The 22,601-nt window shown below is 38.9% G+C and overlaps 1 protein-coding gene across 4 annotated transcripts in view; it reads left to right on the top strand.

Moving 5' to 3' along the window:
- Window positions 1-21,508, top strand: part of pcdh11 (protocadherin 11) — a 569,766-nt gene extending 548,258 nt beyond the window's left edge. For all 4 annotated transcript variants that reach the window (XM_052021489.1, XM_052021488.1, XM_052021487.1 and 1 more), the window contains one exon: window positions 17,601-21,508. In XM_052021489.1, coding sequence (XP_051877449.1) covers window positions 17,601-17,992 — 392 coding nt within the window. In that variant the 3' untranslated portion in view covers window positions 17,993-21,508. The remainder of the gene's footprint in view (window positions 1-17,600) is intronic.
- The last annotated feature ends 1,093 nt before the right edge of the window (window positions 21,509-22,601 follow it).

The following is a 22,601-nucleotide window of genomic DNA, read 5'->3' as shown; positions in this document are numbered from 1 at the left end:
CCTTTCGCTTAATGTCAGGAAAACTAAAGAGCTGATTGTTGACTTCAGGAAGGGGAAGGAAGGTGAACATGCACCAGTGTACATTGGGGCATTGGCGGTGGAGAGAGTCAGCAGCTTTAAATTCCTGGATGTTAACATATTGGATGACCTGTCCTGGGCCCAGCACATAGATGCAATAGTAAGGAAAGCACAACAGCGTCTTTACTTTCTTAGGAGGTTAAGGAGGTTTAGCTTGTCACCAAACACTCTAACAAACTTCTACAGATGTACTGTTGAAAGTATCCTGCCTGTTGCATCATGGTGTGGTACAGCAATTCAAATGCGCAGGAATGTAAGAAGCTGCCAAGAGTAGTGGACTCAGCCCAACACATCACAAGAACATCCCTCCCCACCATTGGTAGTATCTACAGGAGGTGCTGCCTCAAACAGAAAACATCTATCATCAAAGGTCCCCACCATCTGGGCCATGCCTTCTTTTCGCAGCAACCATTGGGCAGGAGGTACAGAAGCCTGAAATCCCACAACGTCATGTTCAAGAACAGCTACTTCCCTTCAACCATTTGGTTCTTGAACCAACCAGCAAATCCCTAATCACCACTACAGTTTAGCAACACTATGACCACTTTGATCACTTTGAATTAAAATGGACTTCTTTTTTGTTCTAATTGTGTTCTTTCTTGTAAAAATTGTGGATAATTTATGTTTAATTTATGTTTTTCTTGTGAATGCTGCTTATATTATGCTATGTGGCTAAGATATTGCTGCAAGTAAGCTTTTCATTGCACCTGTGGATACATGTAATTGTGCATTTGACAATAAACTCGACTTTGATTTTGAATTAGTGGGAATCTTATGAGCTTGTGCAAATGGTAATCCAACATTGATGTATAAACAAAGAGTCAAAGGATAGTTTTGTTCAATCCTGCACCACTCCTGGCCTGAGCCAACAGGATTTCCATCTCTCCCCTCTCCTGTCTGGTAACTGTATCAGCTATTTGATATAATTTTAATATGTTACAAATTCACAATTTCAAACTTCATTCCAAGTAGACAAACACATAGTTACTAATGAAGTAAGTTACATGAGGATTTCAGGTGCAAAGCCAATTTCAATGAAATTGCATATTTACGAAAAGGTAACATTGCAAATGAAAAAATACAAATCTCAAATCATCTCCACCTGTGTCTCGTTTTACCAAGCTGACCACTTATCGATATTAAATGCCATGTGTAAACAAACAAGTCTTTCAGATGCACAGTGGGGGTTTCAATTGTACTCTCTGTATTTGTTTGCTTAGCTGAAGTATACTATTCAATGTTTTTGACACCATAACTTCTGACCATTCACAATTCTAAAGACTGTAGGTGCCAAACTCAGGCATATAGATACTACTTTTGACTGCATTGTGTGTTTATTATAAACTTGCAGGTAATCAAAAAACCACAGTGAGTCAGAGAGACAAAGCCATGGTGAAACATCCACAAATAAACAGGTCTCTTTGTCTGTCCCTCTCTTAGTTCTTACAGCATGTTCATTTATAGGCATGGATTATAAAGCTTATTAAACTTCCGGTCAATTTGTGGGCCATAAACTCTCTTTACTGTGCAGTGACTTGACCAGTGCAGTCAACCACTCTTTTTGCAGGTATGACTACACCACCATCAAAATAAAATGTTACATGGAAAGTTTTTAGACATGGAATTTTACAATGTAGCTATATTTAATAAAATAAATTCTATTACAATGCTCAACATGAGTTTTAACATGGAAAGATTTTATTGCTATTTTGGTCTACTCTGCCTGTTTTTAGGGTATGCTGTCATGAGCAGACATGTCAGATTGGGAAGAGCTTGCAATTTTTAACAGCTTTTGGGGAAAAAAGGCCTTTGTTCCTTCTGTGTGGACTGATTTCAGCTTTGTGCTCTCAGAGTTTAAAGATATTCAGTCACTTGGTTTCACCCAGTGATCCCACAGCTCCAAACCGGCCTTTAAAAACAGCAGGAAGCAGATTCCCTTCAGCTGACAGAATTGATGAAAATCTGAAGAAAGAACATTGTAAGGAATCTATACCTGTTTGATCTCTGCGCTGCTGGAAGTGAAGTTCATACAGGTACAATGTGGTGAAAGTTATGTGTGTGACTGGCATGATTATTCTGCTTTTAGTAATTGTGAGTAATTCCAGATGTTACACTGAAAGCATGGACTTGCCTGTGTAATGTCCTGCCATGACCCAAGCTCCGGGAAAGGGCATTGGGTGTCATATGGTGGCTTTCTGTGATCTATTGTACTGAGATGAGTGTAGGTATCCCCTTTATTTGATCCTTGTTCAGACATTACAGTAATAGAGATAGATATTGAGGTGAGGCTGTGACAGGTCAAGCCACCCCACACAAAGAAAATAGAAGGCTACGTCAGCAAAATGCTAATAAATCTAGTCCACTGGGGATTTCGTGAAGGTTGTACATATATTCTGCAGTAGCTTCAGGAAAGGACCATCCCTTTAACGAGTGCTGGAATAGCCCTTCATTTGTTCAAGGGTTACTTATCTGGTCAAGGTTTGTGCTATTTATCAGTTATATATTCGCGCTGTGATTTTGCAGCAGCAACATTACACATGTATTTTGGTTGACATCATTGCTTTTTCCCCAACAGCCTCCATGCACGGATGTGTCACATACAAATTAATCTCCCATTCTGAAATATCTACATTAAGAGGATTTCAGACTTCAATTCAATTGCTTGGTGCATAAAATCATGTTTCATGCGATTCACTTTCTAGGCCACTGTCTCCTTTTGTTCACACAGTGGAGGATGAGAGATGTCATTTCTAAGGACTTATCTGTGCACTGGAGTGTCTCAGTTTTGCACTAGATGTTAGTGTCCAAACATTTGCATAAATGTATTGCAGCGGTTTAAGCTTTGATCGCAGTGCATTGCATAAGAAAAGTTAAAGAAGCAGAGGCAAACAACTGAAATGTGCATATCTGTTACATTTTTGAAGAACCCATGGCTGCTTGGTCCAACCGTCCATGTTCTTTAATCTTTTAGCATTTCACAATGTTTTGTGGGACAGATCATAAATAATGCCGCACTGATTAATTCATACGCACAGTAAATCAACAGTGCTGCAAAGATCGCTTCAGAAGAACACGAGCAAAATTTGAGAGGGTGGTAATTTGGCTGCTTAAAATTGTAGATGGCCTTTTTGCCTTGCATTGATGCAGTTCAAAAAGTTGCTTTAAACTGATATAAGTTTTGAGGTAAAATTGCACAAGTATTCAACTCTAAATCTTTAATGATCCATTAAAGAAACAATTATGTTATTGTTGAGATGAATGCAGTATATGTGAAATATATATAATAAAAAAAAAGCTTCAAAAATAAATAATAATAGGGGGTTATCTTATAGCTGGTATTTAGAGCCAGTATCTTTTTCCCAGGGTCAAAATGTCATGTAATTTGAGGTGAGAGGGGATAAGTTCAAAGACATGCAGGCCAAGTTTTTTACACAGAGAGTGGTGGGTGCCTGGAATGCATTGCAAGGGGTGATAATGGAAGCAGATATGACAGAGGCATTTAGGAGGGTCTTAGATAGACACATGAATGTGCAGAGAATGGAGGGATATGGACTATGTGTAAGCAGAAAGGATTAGTTTAACTAGGCATTTAATTACTAGTTTAATTAGTTCAGCACAACATCATGGGCTGAAGGGCCTGTTCCTGTTCTGTACTGTTCTATGTTCTATCTTCCTGTTACTTTCATGAGGCTCCTGTTTTGAAAGTAATTTAGCACAACAGATGCAGGGTTTCGACCAGAAGTGTTGGCAATTCCTTTTCTGCCACAGATGCTGCTCGACCTGTTGAGTTCCTCCAGCAGATTGTTTGTTACTCTGAGAGCATATTACCTGCCTATTCTCAGCATGCCTCTGTTGCTCAGATGATTTGTTGCAGTACCAAGACCAACCAAGTGGCAGCTTATCAATATACTTGTCATTTTTCCTAAGACCAGAACCATATTGAAAATAATTACCAGTGACAGTCCTGATGAGTTGATATATTGACTGTTTAAGAATAAAAACAAATACATAAATTAAAAGCCTTATCCACAGAATCAGGGGCAAGTTAAGACTCCATCAATAAAATTTGAAAATGAAAAGTGAATGCACATCCTTTCAATACACTCCCATTTTCGGTCATAAACAGAACATTTTTTTTCTATGTATTTTACCAGCTCTAAATTACTTCCCTCTCCTTTCTCCTGAAGGCACTGGCACTGTGTTGTGGGATTATGCCCCTGGGGGCCAGTTAGCTTCTGCTACATCATCACGTGGCTTTTACTTATGCAGGCCTAGAGGGTCAGCATTGCCAGCTCCAGAGGACATCACCCTGAGACCAGTCCTGTCCACATCTGGAATCCATATATCCATGCATTTCCATTTGGGATTACTGCATTCCAAGTGGGAACCCTGACCTAGTTTATTTTTACGACCCAGGTGTGCTGTGACAGTTTTGGTCTCTCCTGATACTTTGCCTTAACCAAACACAGTAAAATCTGAAACCTCCCTGGTCGATTGAACTCAGAAAGTAGAATTAGGTGGAGAAGTTCATCTTGGTTGCCTCCATACCATGCGTGAGAGTATCAGCCATTGTTTGGGCTCACCTGCACACAATCAGTTGAACTTAGGTCCATAGACGTAACTGTGCCAAAGGTATAACCAAACTCTGATATGTCCTTCATGTGAGTGAACAAAGACAAATGTCTCCCCTTCACCTCTTAGCCTCTTTATAAACCTTTTAGTTACCTCCTTTCAAATATCTATTTCCACATAAAAGCTGACGGATGGCTATTGGACAGGTCAGTACTGTGCAGGCAAGGATGTTTTGTAGCAGGTTAAGTACCAATATTAAAAAAAATAAATCAGGCATTTATCAACTCTGATGAAGACTCAAGTCTCAAGTGCTCTGTTTTCAAAATTTTGTTTCACACAGAATGCCAGCAATGGTCAAAATAACATTATTGTCATCACATAGGGATGATTAGAGTGCATTAGATCTGTCATGAGGCACAACATCACTGTGACTGGTTTTGTGAAACTGAAAACCATTTTTGGTGTTGTATTTAAGATTAATTGCTGAGGTAGAGTTTATTGCAGTACATCTATCCAGTGTTTACTGTACAGAGTTTTCACACATTTCAAGTCTGTGCCCTGTAATCCTAAATTCAACTTATTCATATATATCAAAGCAGCAATGGTTCTGTGCTGAACCTTGGCAATTTCACTGTAGACCTCTCTCCAGTTTGAAAGGCAGCCATTTACTACATCTCTATCTCTAAGTCAATTTTATGTCAGTGCTGCTACTGCCATTTTTGTTCCATGGTCTTCAATTTTGCTAACAAGCCTATTACATAGTATCTTGTCAAAGTCTATTTGAAACTCCTTAAATACAACATTGGTGGGATAGCAGTTAAGTTTTATCCATTCTTCTTAAGTAGGCAACATTGAAGTGAAGTGATAACTCTCTGTGTGAACTGAGGTCCATATATAAGAAAGCAATACATCAATTTTGAATTATCTTACTAAATGAGAAATTGCTTTATGTGGACAATTTCACACATTGGTAAAGTTCCTGGAATGTGAACAGCAGATTGATCTGACTTAATCAAATGAGATCAAAATCTGATCAAGTTGTAATTAGATTTTGTATTTTTTAATCATTCCTATTTTTTAGATCAAAATGACAGGAATAAAAGGAATTGAGTCATTTCCAAAGTTCATCCCCAAGATCAACGCAGAATATGATATTAGCCAGAAGCTGCTATAATCCTCACTAATGCAAGACATTAATAAGTTTTACTGGCTGTAATCTTTCAATATATCAAAAAATATAATATAATACATCAAAACATCCTTCCTCTCCATTCTCTCTGTGGTGCGCACGCGCGCACACACACACACACACACACACACACAAAATGATTAGCATTTCTTTCTGTCTGATTACATTTCTCAGTCTTTCTCTTTATATAACTATAAAATCTCTTCTAGGTTTCTCTCCTGATATTTCCAGATATCTGTGCCATTCACAAATCTCAGGATAGAATTTTATCCTCCCTCGCTTGTGCAGAACATGCACATAAAACAGTGGTTATTCATTGCATTCAATTTCCAGCAATTGGCTCTCCTTACAGAAATTTAGTATCAGAAGTTGAGTACAACACACAGCTATTTCTATATATGAGAATTTAAAACATGGTTGAGTAGGCAAGTTGCCTTTCTCTTTCCTTCTCTCTCCCTCTCTCTTTCTCTTTCTCACTCTCTCTCTCTCTTATCCTTTCCTGCCACTTTTGTTCTCAAAGTTAGTTAGAGCTTTATTTTGGGCCATATCGCCTGACAGCAGTCTTTCACTAGCAACAGAAAGTTAACTTGCATGACATTTTGTTGCATTTGAGTTCATCTCCCAGCAACAGCACAACGTGTATATCACAGAGGAGGGCCCAACTAATCCTTACAGAGAGAGCATCTGGGTGTGGAAGCAGTCAATCTGGAAGCGGGAGGGCACTGAAAGGTTCAGTTTGTATGGGAAGAGGTTAAACAATATGAAGCTGTGTACAGTTTAGCTCTAACAGTTGTGGAGACCAAGATCGTAAAGCAGTGAATTTTGATGGCAGTGGGTGCACTTTGGTTTGGGAGTAAATATGGCAGAAAACAATATCAAGGAGGAATCAAAGGGAAATAAAAAGTAGGTTAGGCATTTGTGGAGTGAGTGTGTCAATCGGTGTAGTTTGGAATGTAAGGCTTGTTAGAATTTGGTAAGTAGCAGGTGGAGAAGCCAACCAAAGTTTGGAGGGAATGGATGTGGAGAATGGGGACAGGAATCAGGAAAAGAATATATGGGCCAACATTGGAGCTAACATCAGTGATATGTCTTTCATTATACCTATTGAATAAGGTGCAAAGCTCAAATATAGGGATTGTAAAAATATCAGTATAAGGTTAGGAACTGGAGATGAGGTTGCCAGCTATGGTAATTGGCAAGGGATAGGGAGGCGGGGGTCTTTAGAAAGGATTAGGGCTGAGGGGTTGGATCACTGAGGAATGTAAGTGAGAAGCTCAGGGGTTTGCTGGGTTGGGAGCGTGAGCCAATTAGATTGTCAGGAGGGTTAGAATGGTTAGTAGAGGCATTGTATGTGGCCTTTGGGGATCAGAGAATCAGGATATTGGAGGAACCTTAGAGGATCAGATGGTCAGGGAGTCTTGAGCATTTGTGGGTCAAAGCAGGTGGTGGTAAATGGCCAGTGATTTTTGGGGAGGGGCTTTGGGGGGTGGTAGGTGGTAGGTGGTAGGTGGTATGTAGAATCAAACAAGTTTGAGGCTTGTCTTACAGGGATCCCAAACCAGTGGAACATTGATAAAGCGTGGTTGTTTCAGGAGTGACCAACAAATGCCATTTCCAGGACAATATAGTTGAAATTGCTTAGTAATGCTTCAAAAGGTGAGGTGCATGGGGAATGATGTCATCTTGTGTGTGAATGATGTAGAAATTATGCCAGGGCTGGATGATGCCTGGGGTGTGCCTGGTTGAACTTCTGGAGTGACATGCAACAACTGGGAAATGGTGATTTTCTGGGTCATCAATTTTCAATTGTGTAATGCTGGAAAAAAAACTTGAATTTCTTGTCCATTGATTTTTAACAGGCATTTATTCTCTTATTTTACCAAAACAAAATACTTGATAAAGTTGGTCAGTCAAACTCTGATCAAAATGATCTTCATATTTTCCTAAATTTGAAGCAGTTTTTGGAAGTAATTGCAGTTTGAAAAGTTAATTTATCCATTATTGTCTAAACTGTAGAACTCAACATGTAAGTATTATTTTCAGATGAAAATACCATTTTTATTTCAATACCAACATGTTGCTAACTCCCTCTGCCTTACAGCAAAATCAAATCCCTATTGGTGTTGGGCAACCCTATTCATCTGACTCTCCAATATGAATATTTGTCAAACTGTTCCAATTTACTATCTCAGCTCTCAAAATTAATAACTTGCCTGGGAGCAGTTGCTTTCTGAGAAAAGCCAACTTTTATTAGCACTGAAAAATGTTACTGTGGTCTCGAGCACTACAATCATGGCTTAAATATACAAACTATATTAATATCCTCTCCTCTTGCTTGGTCTACTTAACATTCAGTCACAATATTAGGAATAGTGTATTTTATGCTGCTAGACTTTGTGATCACAAATAACTATGGGAATAGAACTGTCCTGGGAATGTAACATTGCTAATTTCTGATAATTTGGTATTCTGCAAACCTCTGTGTCAAATCCTGAACACAGAATTAGCTTCTGCGTAACGCTGGAGGTGTAATTCAGTTCCAGAGTGATATCTGATGTTGCATTAACATTGTGGCGCAAATAATGCTGGATGTAACCATGGGGAGGATGTTAGCACAGGAAGCATTATTGACCATCTGAAGACCAGGCAGATCCTGATGTCAATTGCCATTTAATATTGACTTTGCATCACTGCTGCCATTTTGATGTTCAATGCTTCAGCAAAGGTCTTCTCTTAACCCCACACAGCTTAACAACAGTTCAGCTGGAGGAGTCCTCTACCTTCTGGTTAGTTGTTGATTGAGTTTTTTAGTGGTTCGGTGATGTGCTTGATATTTTTGAACAGCTGTGTTCAAACTGTTTTGAAGTGCTGTGAATGCAACACATCTCTTTATCAAGGCCTCCATTGTAATTTTGGAAAATTTTCTCCAAGTTGTGCTATCATATTCCCATTTTCACCAACTCCCTTTGAAGAGAAGGCTCCTTGTGATATTGGATCTTGTGCGGAGTGTAGAGCCATTCAATAATGCAACCACATAAATGAGCAGGCAGCAGGATGCTGCTTTGCCACCTGCTTTGAGCAAGTGGTGGAGGTCAACCAAAGGTTGTAATCGCTTCACTCACGCTATGTCCTTTTCTGGGAGCAGTCAAATTTTGTCTCTCTTACTTGTGCTGCAAGCTATGTTAATATATATGCAGATTTGAAACTTGAAACTCCAATGGATATGATTTCTAACTTTCCCTCTTTATGTTAACTCTGTCTTCCAAACTATATAAATGTTATTGACATATTGAATTTCTCAAACCAAAGCTTGATATTAAGAGGATAAAATTGTTTCTCGAATGATATTAATAATGAAGTTTGAATATAAAATAATAATTCCTTTTTTGTGTGTGCTAATTTTCCAAAAAAATACACAGAGGATTTATTTTGAACTCAGGATAATGAATGCTGTATTGTTAATAAGCTTTGATGTCATGCTTTCAAGATCTAGGCAGTATACACCAAGGAGCACTCTGCTGACATCAGTGCAATCAACCCATTTCTTCATTAGACATTAGGGAGTAGAAATTCATGCTTGGTTGCTTACACTAAATGTGCAATAAAGTAGTGGCTGTGTGCTGTACTCCACATCAATGATACTGAATCTTGGAAGCAGAGTACAGCACTACTATATTGAGAGCTTTAGTGCAAGTGTTCTTGGTTGATCTTCTATGAATATTAACATCATCTGAATCCAGATAGTCTATCCCTTCTGTTGATGAATACATTGATCAAGCCTGCTATACATTTATGATGTTTGATGCTTTGTATTTCACCGTATCTAATCTTTTGGGAAAAGCAAAAATAAAAACAAAACAGGAAATATAACCAGGGGGGAAATAACTGGAAAATTCTTCTCTGATTCTCTCAGGAATTAAAACCAAATTAAGAAATCACACAGAGCATCAGTGCAATAGCTGTTAATTCAGTTACCATTGCTATGATGCAGTATCACCCTCAGAAACCATACTACTCCTACTTCAAGATCTAGCCTATTCCCACACTTCCAGAGTTTAAATATACACTGCCTGGGTTTCCTCAATCTGTCAAACTGAAACAAGCCATCAATAGTCATATAACTCAACCCACTGATCATTTTAAATAGTTCTATCATATTGTTTGCACTGCTTTAAAATATTTAGAAACCTCTTTAAGAACTTTCCTGAATAAGCAAATTTCAGTGAGATGGAAGTCACTGCTGTAGCTCTCCTCTGAATCCCTCTGAAGACCATTAAATAATTTGTCATATGCATGGACCAGAACAGCACAGACTCTGACCAGCATGTCATCAAATTATAGGCAAATCCTTTTAGGCACATGCATTAGTGAAATTTTGGTATATACTGAGACAGCATAAATATTGGTGCATAATAAATTACATGGATGCAAGTGGCTGTTGAAGGTGCCAAAGCATGTCTTTCCTGGAATTATTTAATTGTGCTTTTTATGTTTTATGAGTGCTCTTTTTCCTGCAGTCTGGACATATGGTGCCACAGATAACTGAAAGTCAAGGAGTAAATGAATAAGGCTTTGTTAAAATCACCTTAAAAGTGCAGAGAAAGAACACTTGTGGCATCAGCTTTTATATTAACATAGGACTGAGAAAAATAATTGAAACCTTACAAGAAACCTTTGGGACGGAACTCAATGATGTGCATAGTGTGAAACAAAAACGTTGCCAATTTGCGGTTAACCCAGTTAGAAATCTAATTTAAAGTAATATTTCCTTTCCTGTCCTTCTGTGAGCATTGGCCAGGAGATTCCTTGAAGCTACCCCTCAGCCACCTTGTCAGAACTGTGGCAGAAGCAATGTTTTCACAAGTTCTGCCACACTTCCAGCAAGGTTATGGCAACAGCTCCAAGGAATGTCTGGGCAACTGAATCTGTCTTTTTGCTTTACCACCTGTTAGATCCTTGTGCTGGCTTTCTTTATTTAAACCGAGATAATGATTGTCTACAGGGTAACTGACCAAGTGGATGGGAATGTGGGTGGTATGCCTGTTGGATTTGGGTGTGTTGGTGATGATGGTGGTGGGTATGAAGGGAATCAACTCAATCCGCAATTTCCCTGACATCTGTGCATGGGGGGAGAGATCATTTTCAATCCTTGCCTGAGGCCAGTTTCTGTGTCATGTTGTTGAGTTGGCCAGCCTAAACCAGTATTCGAACCTGGAGAGTTCCTGTTCTGTGTGACTCAGCTGCTGCTGAAATAAGCTTGGCAGCATATCAAAGAGCTCAGTGGTAAATGAGTGATTTTTTAAAAATTATTAAATTAGCCTTTTGGTCCATTGTTTATCAGGGATTAAAAGGAAATTAGAAGATTTTATATGTTCTGAGAAATCTTAATAACATCATGGCTGGAAAGAAAATCAGTTTTGCTATTTAACATCCAGTGTATTATAAAGAAATGGTGATATTGAATACAAAGGTAAATTACTTTCTCCAGCAAAAGTCATCACCTGTCCTTCTTTACTATAATAGTTCGAGTGACTTAAAGTGCAATGTAGAGCCAACTAGGATTTCAGGCCTACTTATGACATTCATGTAGATTCATTATAATGAAGAGGATTACTGTATATTTCATTCTGTATATTTCATTCTCAATGTTTCCCAGTTTCAAGAACTTACTTTACAATTATCAAAAGCAGTACATTTCAGATCGGTGGTCTTTTGTGGAACTTGGCAGGATTCTTTTATTTTTACCCTGATGTCAGGGCACCTAAACTGCTAACAATGTATTAGTTTTGATACCTAGAATTAATTTTGTCTTTCACTTTATTCCTAATCTCCTAAGGGTATCCAACCCCGGTTCTGCATAAGGTGAGGTTTAACTCATGAGGCACATCCACATTAAGCCTGAATAAATTCCTTTTGAATTGTTTAATATTGCCTTTGAAGTAGATGAATGAAATGTTATTCCCAGGGGAAGGCTATCAGCAGCAATATTACATACAGAGACTTGACAAAGACCAGCAAAGGGATGGGAACAATCTGACTTATTTCGTTTCCACAGAGAAAACCCAGTTTCAATACCAAGAGAGTTCCTTCTCTGCCACTGCCTATCTTTTATATGAATTAAAACATATTGATCATATTTTCTCTGAACAGCATTGTTGCCAAAAATATTTATGTTACAAATTCAGATTGTCCATTGATATTCATTTCTAAAGCAAAATTCTAATGTAGCGTTACATTTGTTCTCGTGTGAAGCAGGTGTAAAATATGAAATGGGCAGTGGAACTGTTGTTTTCAGAGAGATCTCTGTTGTAATGGTTATGTATAATGCATGGGCTTTTTAGAATTCTTACCGATCATAACCCTTCAGTGCACACAATTCATATTGATTTCTTTTCAAATTTTCATCACATTTACAGATAAAAAGCACCATAAAACAGTTCTGCATGCGTGTATCAGTACATATGAGCTGATGTTTTACACCAAAATAACTCAACTTCTTGTTTGGTTATTAATACTTTTCAACTAATTTTGTTGTTAACAGCAATGTAAAGCTTTTACTGCAGTGATTTAATAGTATTACAATAATACTTAACTTCCAGCAGACAACATACTGAGGGACTGTTTTATTTACACTGGAGCCCAGAATATTACTCTTGTCCCTATTAATCCATCTCACTGGCAAGTTTCCTGAAATTTTGAGAGTCACCATTTTGTGAGATGTCATCTGCTTGCACAGCCACTTTTATAATTTTCCTTTGTCTCCTTTCTTTGATGAATAAAACCACATAGAATCTCTGATATAATCTGCATGATATATTTTTTCCCTCCATGACTCCTCCTGAGCTACATGTGTTATGAGGAAAAATGAGTGACTCTGCAAAACTGGTGCCTTTCCCCTCCTCTAACTATTCAAAGTAATTTGGCATTCAATTACTGCTGGTTGTGCAAAGGGCTGATCCAGGGATTTAATAAATGACCTGAGACTCATTCTGTGGTGATATGCCATTATTTGAGATTGAGAGATTACTGTAATCTTAATGTAACAACTGACACTATGATACCCTCTCTCTCTACCCCTTCAAATTATGAGCTGATCACAGTATACACATGACTATTGCAATAGTCAATTCGCTGATAGTCCAATGAGGTACGATCTCTTGTAACTGACCAGGTCACCCCACCTCAACTACAGACCCTGACTCAGTGGTCCATCTCTAACATCTGTTGAAGCCAGACCAGGTCACCCTTCATTGCCACAGTAACCTCAAAATTGAGAGTACTTACTATTAAGTGAAAACCCCTCTTACCCTAAAAAGCTAAAATTGTAATTTCCCCTATGCATTGATGTTAAGTTTCACCCTACCCTCTCCTCCCATACCAAGCAAACAGGACTTTAGATCACTTTATCACTCCCCTTTCCTCTCTAGTGTCTGTGTCAGCCGTTTGAGACAATGTTGGTATGTTACAGTCACATTTTTGAATTAAATTCAAGGTGGTCAAGTCTAACTTGTTACAAGGAGTTGCATTTCAGGGAGAAAGCAGTTTCAATGGAATTACATTTTTATAATGGGGTTACATTAGAAATGGGAAAATGCAAACTTCAACATTTCTTAGCACCTGAGTCCCTTTGTTCAAGTTAGCTCACCATATGCCATATGTAATCCAATCAGTCTTTCAGATATAGCACAGTTTCAATCATAGTATCCCTTCAGGTAGCTAAAATGCTCTTCTAATAGTCATTACCACAAGAACCTCTGACAATTAGCATTTCCAAAGTCTTTGGTTAAAGAACCCTGATATCCTGATCTTTGTTTATTACTATATTGTGTGTATTATAGACTTGTCAAAAATCACAGGGGGTCAGAGAAAAAAAGACATGGGCAAACTTAAATGCCATCTCAGCATTTGGATCTCTCATGGGAAGCTGGGATATTAAACTTTCTGGATATGTGGGTCTTTACTGTAAAGACATCTGGTCCTTTTACTATGGGCATTGTTAGCTACTCTTTCTGCATCATCCACAATTTTAATTATCCACCAGGGATCTAATTTAAGCATTAGATAATCAAGAGACCACTACAATATTGTTCAAATTATACATCATTCATACATCTCTTTGTCTTGTTCAAAGAGCTGTTGAAGATTTTGTTTCTCAGATTTATAATTCACTATATTCTCTCAAAAACTTTGTTTTGTTTTTAGAAAGAAGAGCAACTTGTTAACATACATTCAGAGCACATGTATTTGGAATAGAAAGACATTCTGCTACTAATAACCTCTTCATAATAACTCTTTGACAAACTCTGTATCCATTAATATAAATTCAACAGGAATGCCCTTACAATCAACTTGAATCAATTGAGTCATCACAATGTTTGAATTTTGTTGCTTGTTTCCTGCTTACTCCTTTCTTTTTTGTTTCTGGCACCAACCTCTGGCCAGAAGTTAAAAGGGACTTAAGAGCCTACTGTGGATTTTGTATTTCAAATCAAATTCCAACTTCCCACATTAAATAATTCCTGATCTTTTCCCTACAACGTTGAGGTTTGCAATTTTATTGTTACTTTGAGTTTACTTTTAACTTGAACAGTTAGAGCAATCCCACATTTTAAGTCAGTTCACTCGAGTATCCTTTTCTTTACTTTTAATATCTCATCATGTTATGGAGAAAGAGGCATAAAGAAAAACACAGATAAAGTGGGAATAAATTAAAAAAAGAAACTGGTCAAAGAGAATCAAATAATTCAAGGTATGAAGGAAATCGGGAGACCATTCACCTGAAGAACTTCCAAAACCATGTGGCTGGATTGTGCTGGTGGCTATGGAGAGTCACCAGCGTGATGCAGTATGCAGGTCAGCTTGTTCCTGACTGCTGTGCCTGTGTAATCCAATGAGTAGTCAGGAATGAGCTCAAAGTCAGAAGCCAGCATGCCTGGATCTCTTGCTCCACACTTGGAATCACCACTGAATGTCAGTGACTGCTCTGCATTGTCCTGAGTTGAGGGGCCTTAGCTGTATGCCAGCCACTGTCATATTTGGCACAGCCCCATATATTTGAAAGGGATTGCTACCTGATAACAAAATGTGTTTTCTTCCCTTCTAATTTACATTGATATTTTTCATTAATTTACATAATATTTTTAAATAAATTTATTTAAAAAATTTTAAATACTTGAAAAAAACCTATTCCAACTGCTTGTAAATGTCTCTGATCATAGACATTTAGAAACTGTTAAATAGCCCTTTGACTTTACAAGCTGTCAAAGGACTATTGGAGCTGTTCATTGCTTGAAAAACAAGGTTCCACTACCTGAAACCTAGTTGGCAATAGCAAATCTCCACTTTGCAGGACAACAGTGGGGTACTGAGACCTCAAGATCATTTAGACCTATGTGGCTGTATGGGTTAATATGGTCATGAACATTATAGGGGGATGTAATGGGGGTGGTGAGGGAGAAGGTTGGTGGGTTGGTGGGTTGAGGCGAGGGTTGGTGGGTGTGGCACAAGCCAGATCAAACACAATCCAGACCATTACTGAGTTATATTGCCAACAATACTACATGAGATTAACCAGCATGCAAGATGTTTTCTAAGCCAGCTCTGATTGTATTAAACATGCACAAGGAGTCCGGTATTCTTCACGTTGCATTGAAGAACATGTAATATTGAAGAATGAACTAAAAATTGGTCATACATGATCCAATATCTTGCCTTCTCAAAGTGTGGATTTCATAGTAATCGAATACTGGCATTAGTGGTGTGTAGACAGCAGTTTAATCCACAGGTGAGCCCATCATGTTGATCTAATGACAATATGCTGCTGCGTGCTACTGTGTCTGGATTCAAATGTATCATTTCTGCATTGCTGGAAATATCAGTGGGACAGATGAAGCAGCATTGGTGTTTCATTTTGAGCAGGAGCATAAATGCAGCAGCAGATAAGACAACATGATTTTTACAGCAAGCATAAAATAAATTTGGATATGGTGATGATTTTGGTCTTTGGATCCACACCAACTCATTAGCAATGATTTGCTTAAGAACAACATCTTTGGTGTGTTGTGATTCCTTAAATCTTATTATTTGTAAGATGCTTTCACTTTAGCTGGAAGGTAAAGATTGTACCTGACCTGCTGAGTATTTTGATCATTTTCTACTTTTATTAGGCATGAAAGGATATGCACATTGATTTAGAAGAAGTAAGATAATCTATGTCTCATGTGCAGCACAAACACCAGTGCACGTCTGTGGGGAGAACATTCTTATTTATGTACTGTAAAATTTATGTAATTCTGTTTCTGAAAATATTCACCATTTTTAGGAATATACTTGAAAAAGCAGCCAGAAATTTGGTCATGCAGAGCAACCTTTTTATTTGGAGCTACATTTATGAAAATGAATGCTCCCAGAGTAGAATACAATGACACTGTATTCTGGGTTGCCACTCCAGATGTCAAGCTGGCCAGTCATGGAAAAGCCATTTCCTGCACCAGATGTACAATAATGGTGTAACATTGCATTTCATCAATCCGAATGCGATACTTGCTTTGACCAGTACCAGGTCAAATTGTTACAGACCCTGTGTGCTACCGGTCACTCACAACCCAACCAGGTTTATGGAGCACTGCTTGCTCCATAGCTGCAAAATTTAAAGAGGCTCGAGCTGAATAGCCTAGAAATGGGAACCTGGGTCGGATAGACCTGCTTTGAGTTATTTACCTCCAACCCATGTTACTGCATTACTGACCCCACTCCCAACTAAGTCCACCTTTATCTGCAGATACCCTAGCCATTCAACCCCAGTTATTCAACTCCACCCATGAACAACTGAACCCTCGCCCATTGAAACACCAGAACACCCCTCCGCCCACCTATTATCTGAGTGGCACCAATCATCCCCACCCACCAACCCCTCCCCCAGCCCAGCTAACCCCATCCATGACTGCCAGTTTCAGGCTTTGATGAACTGACCCCCATCAAGGACCATTTCCCCTGATTTAGTGACTGCCAACATTTGATCCTGACACCACCAGTCAGGCCAGAACTCTGTATTAATTCTACTAACCCCTCCCACCCCACCCCATCCCTTCTCCCATCCCCTTCTCCCATCCCCTAAACCACCAGACCCCCTCCATCCAGCCTTAGCCCCAGTATCAGCTGTTTTATTCTGCAATCTCTGCACTGGTGTAGCACTAGGTAGAAGGGACTTCCCAATTCTAAGATCGATGCAGTAACATCTGACATCCTGGGCTTCAGGCATTGTTGAATTTCCACATAGGGGACATAACCAAAAGGCACCAACAGAGCCACCAGTAGATTTCTAGCATTTTATCCAAGTAGCTCATGTTTAATTCATGTCATTGGAGTGGATGAGCTGGGCTTGCTAACTTGAATGACCTCAGCTGCAGAAATTGTCAGGCACTATGGTGTGTGGATATGTAAATAACAAATGCATGATTGATTAAACCTGACACCAAGCTAGAACAAATGTAAATGAAACGAGCAGACGGTTAGTGTTACTGGAAACCTATAAATATAAACACTCTGCAGCCTAATGCCACCTTGACATGAGAAAGGGTTCTTACTGGCATGATGTATTATTAAATTATCATATCTTTGCACAATGTTCAACTGTCACAACAAGACCATTCCTGTTCTTCTTTTGAACTAATGATTTTACTGACGCTTTTCTGTACAAATTAGAAGAAATTCCCACAGACCTGCTCAGCTGATTCATTCTGTGCATTTCCTTGTATCGCAGGTGTCGAGGTGTCTCTTCAGAAAGTGCTGGCTGAAGCCTCAGAGACTTGCACGCAGGAGTGCCTCGTCCTCGGTCACTCTGACAACTGTTGGATGCCCCCATCGCTGACCCAGTACCAGCAGCCCAACCCTCCCGTGCCATCCATTGGATTTCAGCAAAGCTGGGCCAGAGGCGGCAGGTCAGAAGGGCGGCACACGCTAGGGAGGGCCAGCAGCAAGGATGACCTCGACAAAAGCCAAGGCAGTGGCAGGCAACAGCTGTACAACGGCTCGGAGAGGCACTGCAGCACCGAGGACCCTGTGAAGGTCATTCCCCTGGCAAACTTTACACCGGCTCAACAAGGGTCTGTGTCTGGTGGGAACTCTCCCTACGTCCATGAGCACCAGCTTTAGAAAACACCTCAAGCAACCTTTGGCAAGCACTGAAGCCAGGATGTACATAGCCGCTGCTTTCAGTCCATGTGGAGCCCACACGCCAAAGTAGGAGAGCTGGCTTTGTGGTACAGAACATTTGCAAACACCTGTATGCTTTTAGTAAGGCAGGCCTTCCGCATAAGTAGACTTTGAAGCTGTGTATCAACAGCTTCTCTGTACTGTTTCATTACGAACACTGAGGTAAAAAATGGTGGAAATATTTTCAGGAGTATATTTTCATGGATTGTTATATTGCACCAAAGTTAATGGCAAGCTAGAAAAAACTAACTTTCTGGAGCTCATGATGCCAGACATAACCTGGACATCCCAGCAAGAAAACAAACTGATTGAAAGCAATGTTTCACTTTCACTGATCTTCTCAAAGCAGTTTTACTTGCCTAAATCTATTATTGCAATTCCTTGACATGTTCTAATTCAAGGATCCCGCACCCCTGTGCAGTGATGATTTGCATGAATCATCTTTTTTTCAGAAATACACAATGACGTACACATGGCCTGCACTGTGGAACTCTATAAGCTCTGTCAGTACCACTCTGGTCAGGGAAGAGAATATACTCCTTCAGCGGGAGGTCTAGCAGTATCATGTTTTTCCATCGCTCCGGATGATGTGTCTGCTCAAAACAGGAGCACAACTTTGCATTAAAGAGGCACTCTATTCAGGAACTTATCTTAGCAAGGAGGTCCAGCAGGTTTGAGGAACAATCAGCCCTGGCCTTAGAGCCACAGTATCTGGTGTTCGACCCTCAAACAATCAAATCACCTCGAACTGTAAAATTCTTCACAAAGTAGGTCTTTTTAATGTGGAAAGGATTGAATGCCATTATGTGTGCAGCTCACATAGAATATATGTAGAATAGTTTGAAGTTAATGTATCAGAAATATAACATACGTTTTATACTTAAAGCTTATATACTTATAGGTAAATTAGAAGTGATCTGATATTTCTATATTGTATATTTGATTTCTGAATTAGATTGGAGTACAGATTGCTCATCTTAAAATATCTTGTGGGATATTCTACTTAAAATCCTAAAGGAGTTAAAATCTTACCAGCTCCTACAAGATAAATTGTTCAACTCTCTAGAGCATTACTGTGTCTTATAACTGAATCTTCCAGGACAGTTGCAGGTGCTCTGCAACATGTAACTGATGAGAGAGGTAGGCAAATTTGACACTGACCTTCAAGTTGAACCTGCAGATTATACTGAAGAATTGAAGCACTACCTTCTCCACTCAGAAATTCACATTTTAATACCAAATGGCTTGCTACTATCTTGTGAGGTGAAAGGAGGAGCCTCATGTTTGTTATTATGTCAAATCAGGTAACATGCACAATTTCCAGATTCTCTGGATATATGACAATCGAAGAAAGCATTCAGCAAGGGAAAGGGGAAGAAAATAAAGACTTTGTGGAGTTTTATTTGGGATTACTGTATGTAGAGTTTATCTAACTAGTCACGCAAAGCTGTAAAAATAAACTACATTAAATCTGCTGTATGATGACTGCTTGTAATACAATGGAAGTTGCTATGTATATTAGATGTGGGGATTTTTTGCACCATAAAATGGCGATTATGCAAAAAGCTTATTGTGCTGTTTATGTGCCCAACAGGTATAAGTAGCATTGTAATTTGTCAAATGTTGTCTCACGGTAAGCTGTTCAAATCACAGGCAGTTACAGTGTGCAAAAGAACGCCACCTAATTAAATGGTTACTTTAATCACTGAATGATGGAAAAGCATTAAAAAAAAGTCTTGTCTAATAATTTTAACTATTTCTTGGTAGTGCTGGTAGTTTTAGGATATGAGAATATTTGTTATTATTTGTGCAAAGCATTGCAGTTAAAATTGCATGTTATCAATGAGCAATGTTAACCCTTCCAGAACTGACTTTGCCGATGAATTACCTGTAGGTTGATGACTTGCTTGAAAAAAATATTTAGGAAGGGGGGAAAAAATCAATAGGAATTGATGTTGTTCACTGTGGTTTGTGTTGATCTGTGGATATTTTACAGAATCCCACATCTGGATTGGTAAATGTTGGTACAATATAGCACCAGGTTAGACAGTGAACTCTAACCACATGAGGGAATTTGTTGGCCTGAAGTAATTGTTATTCAATAAACACACCCTAACTTTTGCCACGCTATGCTTTATTTTAACTTCATCTCCCCCTGCGGCAACAAGATTGAATGATTTTGCACGTGCTCTCTGCAGAAGTGAGCGGTGAGGGGGAGAGACAGGAAATGGGTAAAGTGCAAACATTGGCTAAAGCCATGCACCAGAATCATAGTTGTTCATCATTGACACACTGTGTTCCCTTCTGTACTGTCACTTTTAAATCTGTAAGTAGGGCTCACTCCCAGACAATGGAAAGTTCTCAGAGGCCCACTCCAGAGTGAAAAGGCCAGATACCCTGCACAATAACTGCTAGTGCAGCTTCAGGGAGAGATTGATTAATGTACAGGGAAGGAACCAAGGAACAGGAGGAGGCCATTCAAACCTCTAAACTTGTTCCGATGAAATCAGTTCATAGTTGATATGTATCTCAGCTCTAACTGCCTGCCTTGGTTCTGTAATCGTGAATTAGAGAATGACTCTTCTCCAATACAAATACATCAATTGCAGTTTCAACATTTTCTATTGGCCCAAACTCAGCTGCTATTTAGTGGAAAAATTCAAGATTTCCATCTGCTTTTGTGTTAAGCACACCAGACATCAGCGCTGAACAGCTTAGCCATAATTTTACATTTGCCTTCTCTTGTTCTATGCTGATCCACTGAAGGAGATATGTTTCTAGTCTATGCAACCTTTGCTCTTAATTTGCCCTGGTATCACTCTGCTGAGTCTCACCCATAGTCCTTCAAAGCCTGCTGATTCTTGCTGCCCAAGCTTAGTGTAGTGCTCTGAATGGCCACTAACCAGAACTTTACGTAACGGTATCATAACTTCCATCTTTTTTATATTCCAACCCCCACAAAGTTGAAGGCTGATGTGTCATTAGTTAGCCTTCTTAATTATTATTTATACTCTCCAAAAGAAAGGGGAAATTGCAGTTTCTGGTGTGGCATCATGTGACATTGAGAGGATAATAATTGTCCAGCATTGAACTGGCTTGATCAAAGAAGTATATACGTATCTTATGTAGCAAGATATGCAAAAACAAAAGGTATACTGAATAAAAATTGGCAATGGACTGCATCACTCTCAGGTAAAATGGGAGGAAGCATAGAAACATGTAGCTAACATGAGAAAGATGACAATTCTTGGAATCCACAGTAGCCTTGTATGCCCTAAAGGAAGTATGCCAAGTGGTGCTATTTCAGTCCTTTAAGGGTTAATACTCTATAAAATATTTATTTTGTACCTGTTTTTCCAAAAGAAAGTAGGGGTTGCAGACACATTAATTACTTGTGGACTGACATTTAAAGATTGTTTCAAAAAAAATGTCATGGCTTTTTAATGTCACTTTCCATTCTCCTGTTCAATATGTTTTGCAAAATAAATGATGTGATTCCTTGGGATGTGTTTGTTGTGATTGACATTAAATATGGAAGAGGCTCCTATTTTCACCTAAAAGTTTATTTTTGAATATCTAACGTTACGGGGTTAACACTGGCAGATCCCCAGACATCTGTTTAAATCGCTGAAGTAACTGCTTATGGTTACAGTGTTTCGATTTGCAGCTGCCTTGTGATAGGGTGACAATCTGATGTGAAAGGAATAAGTGTTGACTTGTGCCCACTTCATATTCCAACTGTCGATTAGATGAAAACAACCTCACATGTAACTTTTCATAATCACCCACAAAAAGTTCAGCTCTGAAATAGACCATCGCCTCATTTCTTTTTTCACCTTCACCCTACCTTAATATTTGTGGTTTACCCTGAATTTTCAGAAACCCTGAAGTAATTACTTTGGTTACTGCTAATAAAAGTTATTGGATAAAGTATCCTTAATCCTTTCTAACATTAGTTATATTCATGAGGAATAATTTGTGCTTTTTTTTTCATCGACTTTGTTGGTAATTTATCATCTATTTGGATATATCATGAAAAATTAACACAATTCCCCAGTTTTCTAACAGAATATTATAGTTTTTCACTCCACAGCTCTTCTGGTGTCTTTCTTCTTCATTTCCACAATAATATACCTTTATCTCCTGCCTTGTATTTTTCTCTAGGCATGTGTGGCCTTATCCCTTGCAGTGTGCCTTAATGCTCTTCCTTTGCCAACTCTCCTTCCCCATCCATTGCAATTTACCATTTTCCTCTTCCATATTCATCTTTGCACAATTCAACAACCATCTCCACCTCATCATTGTCATGTTCCTCAGCTCACTCCACATATAACTTTGTAGCTCTATCTTTCTCCTGGTATACCACCATTGCTCTAAACCATCCTTTTGCCCATACACCTTAACAACACACTGCTGCTTCTATTGTTTCCTTTACTGAAGTGTTGCCCTGCTGATTCCTCCAAGGAATTGTGGCCTCAGTCTTTTTTTTATATGGCAGTTCATTCAATTCTGTAGTTTTATTTGCAGTTCTGCAAATCATTGCTTTGCT

This window comes from Pristis pectinata, chromosome 8 (assembly GCF_009764475.1).
Source record: "Pristis pectinata isolate sPriPec2 chromosome 8, sPriPec2.1.pri, whole genome shotgun sequence".
Lineage (NCBI taxonomy): Eukaryota > Metazoa > Chordata > Chondrichthyes > Rhinopristiformes > Pristidae > Pristis > Pristis pectinata.
This window is presented reverse-complemented; position numbering and strand designations above follow the sequence as displayed.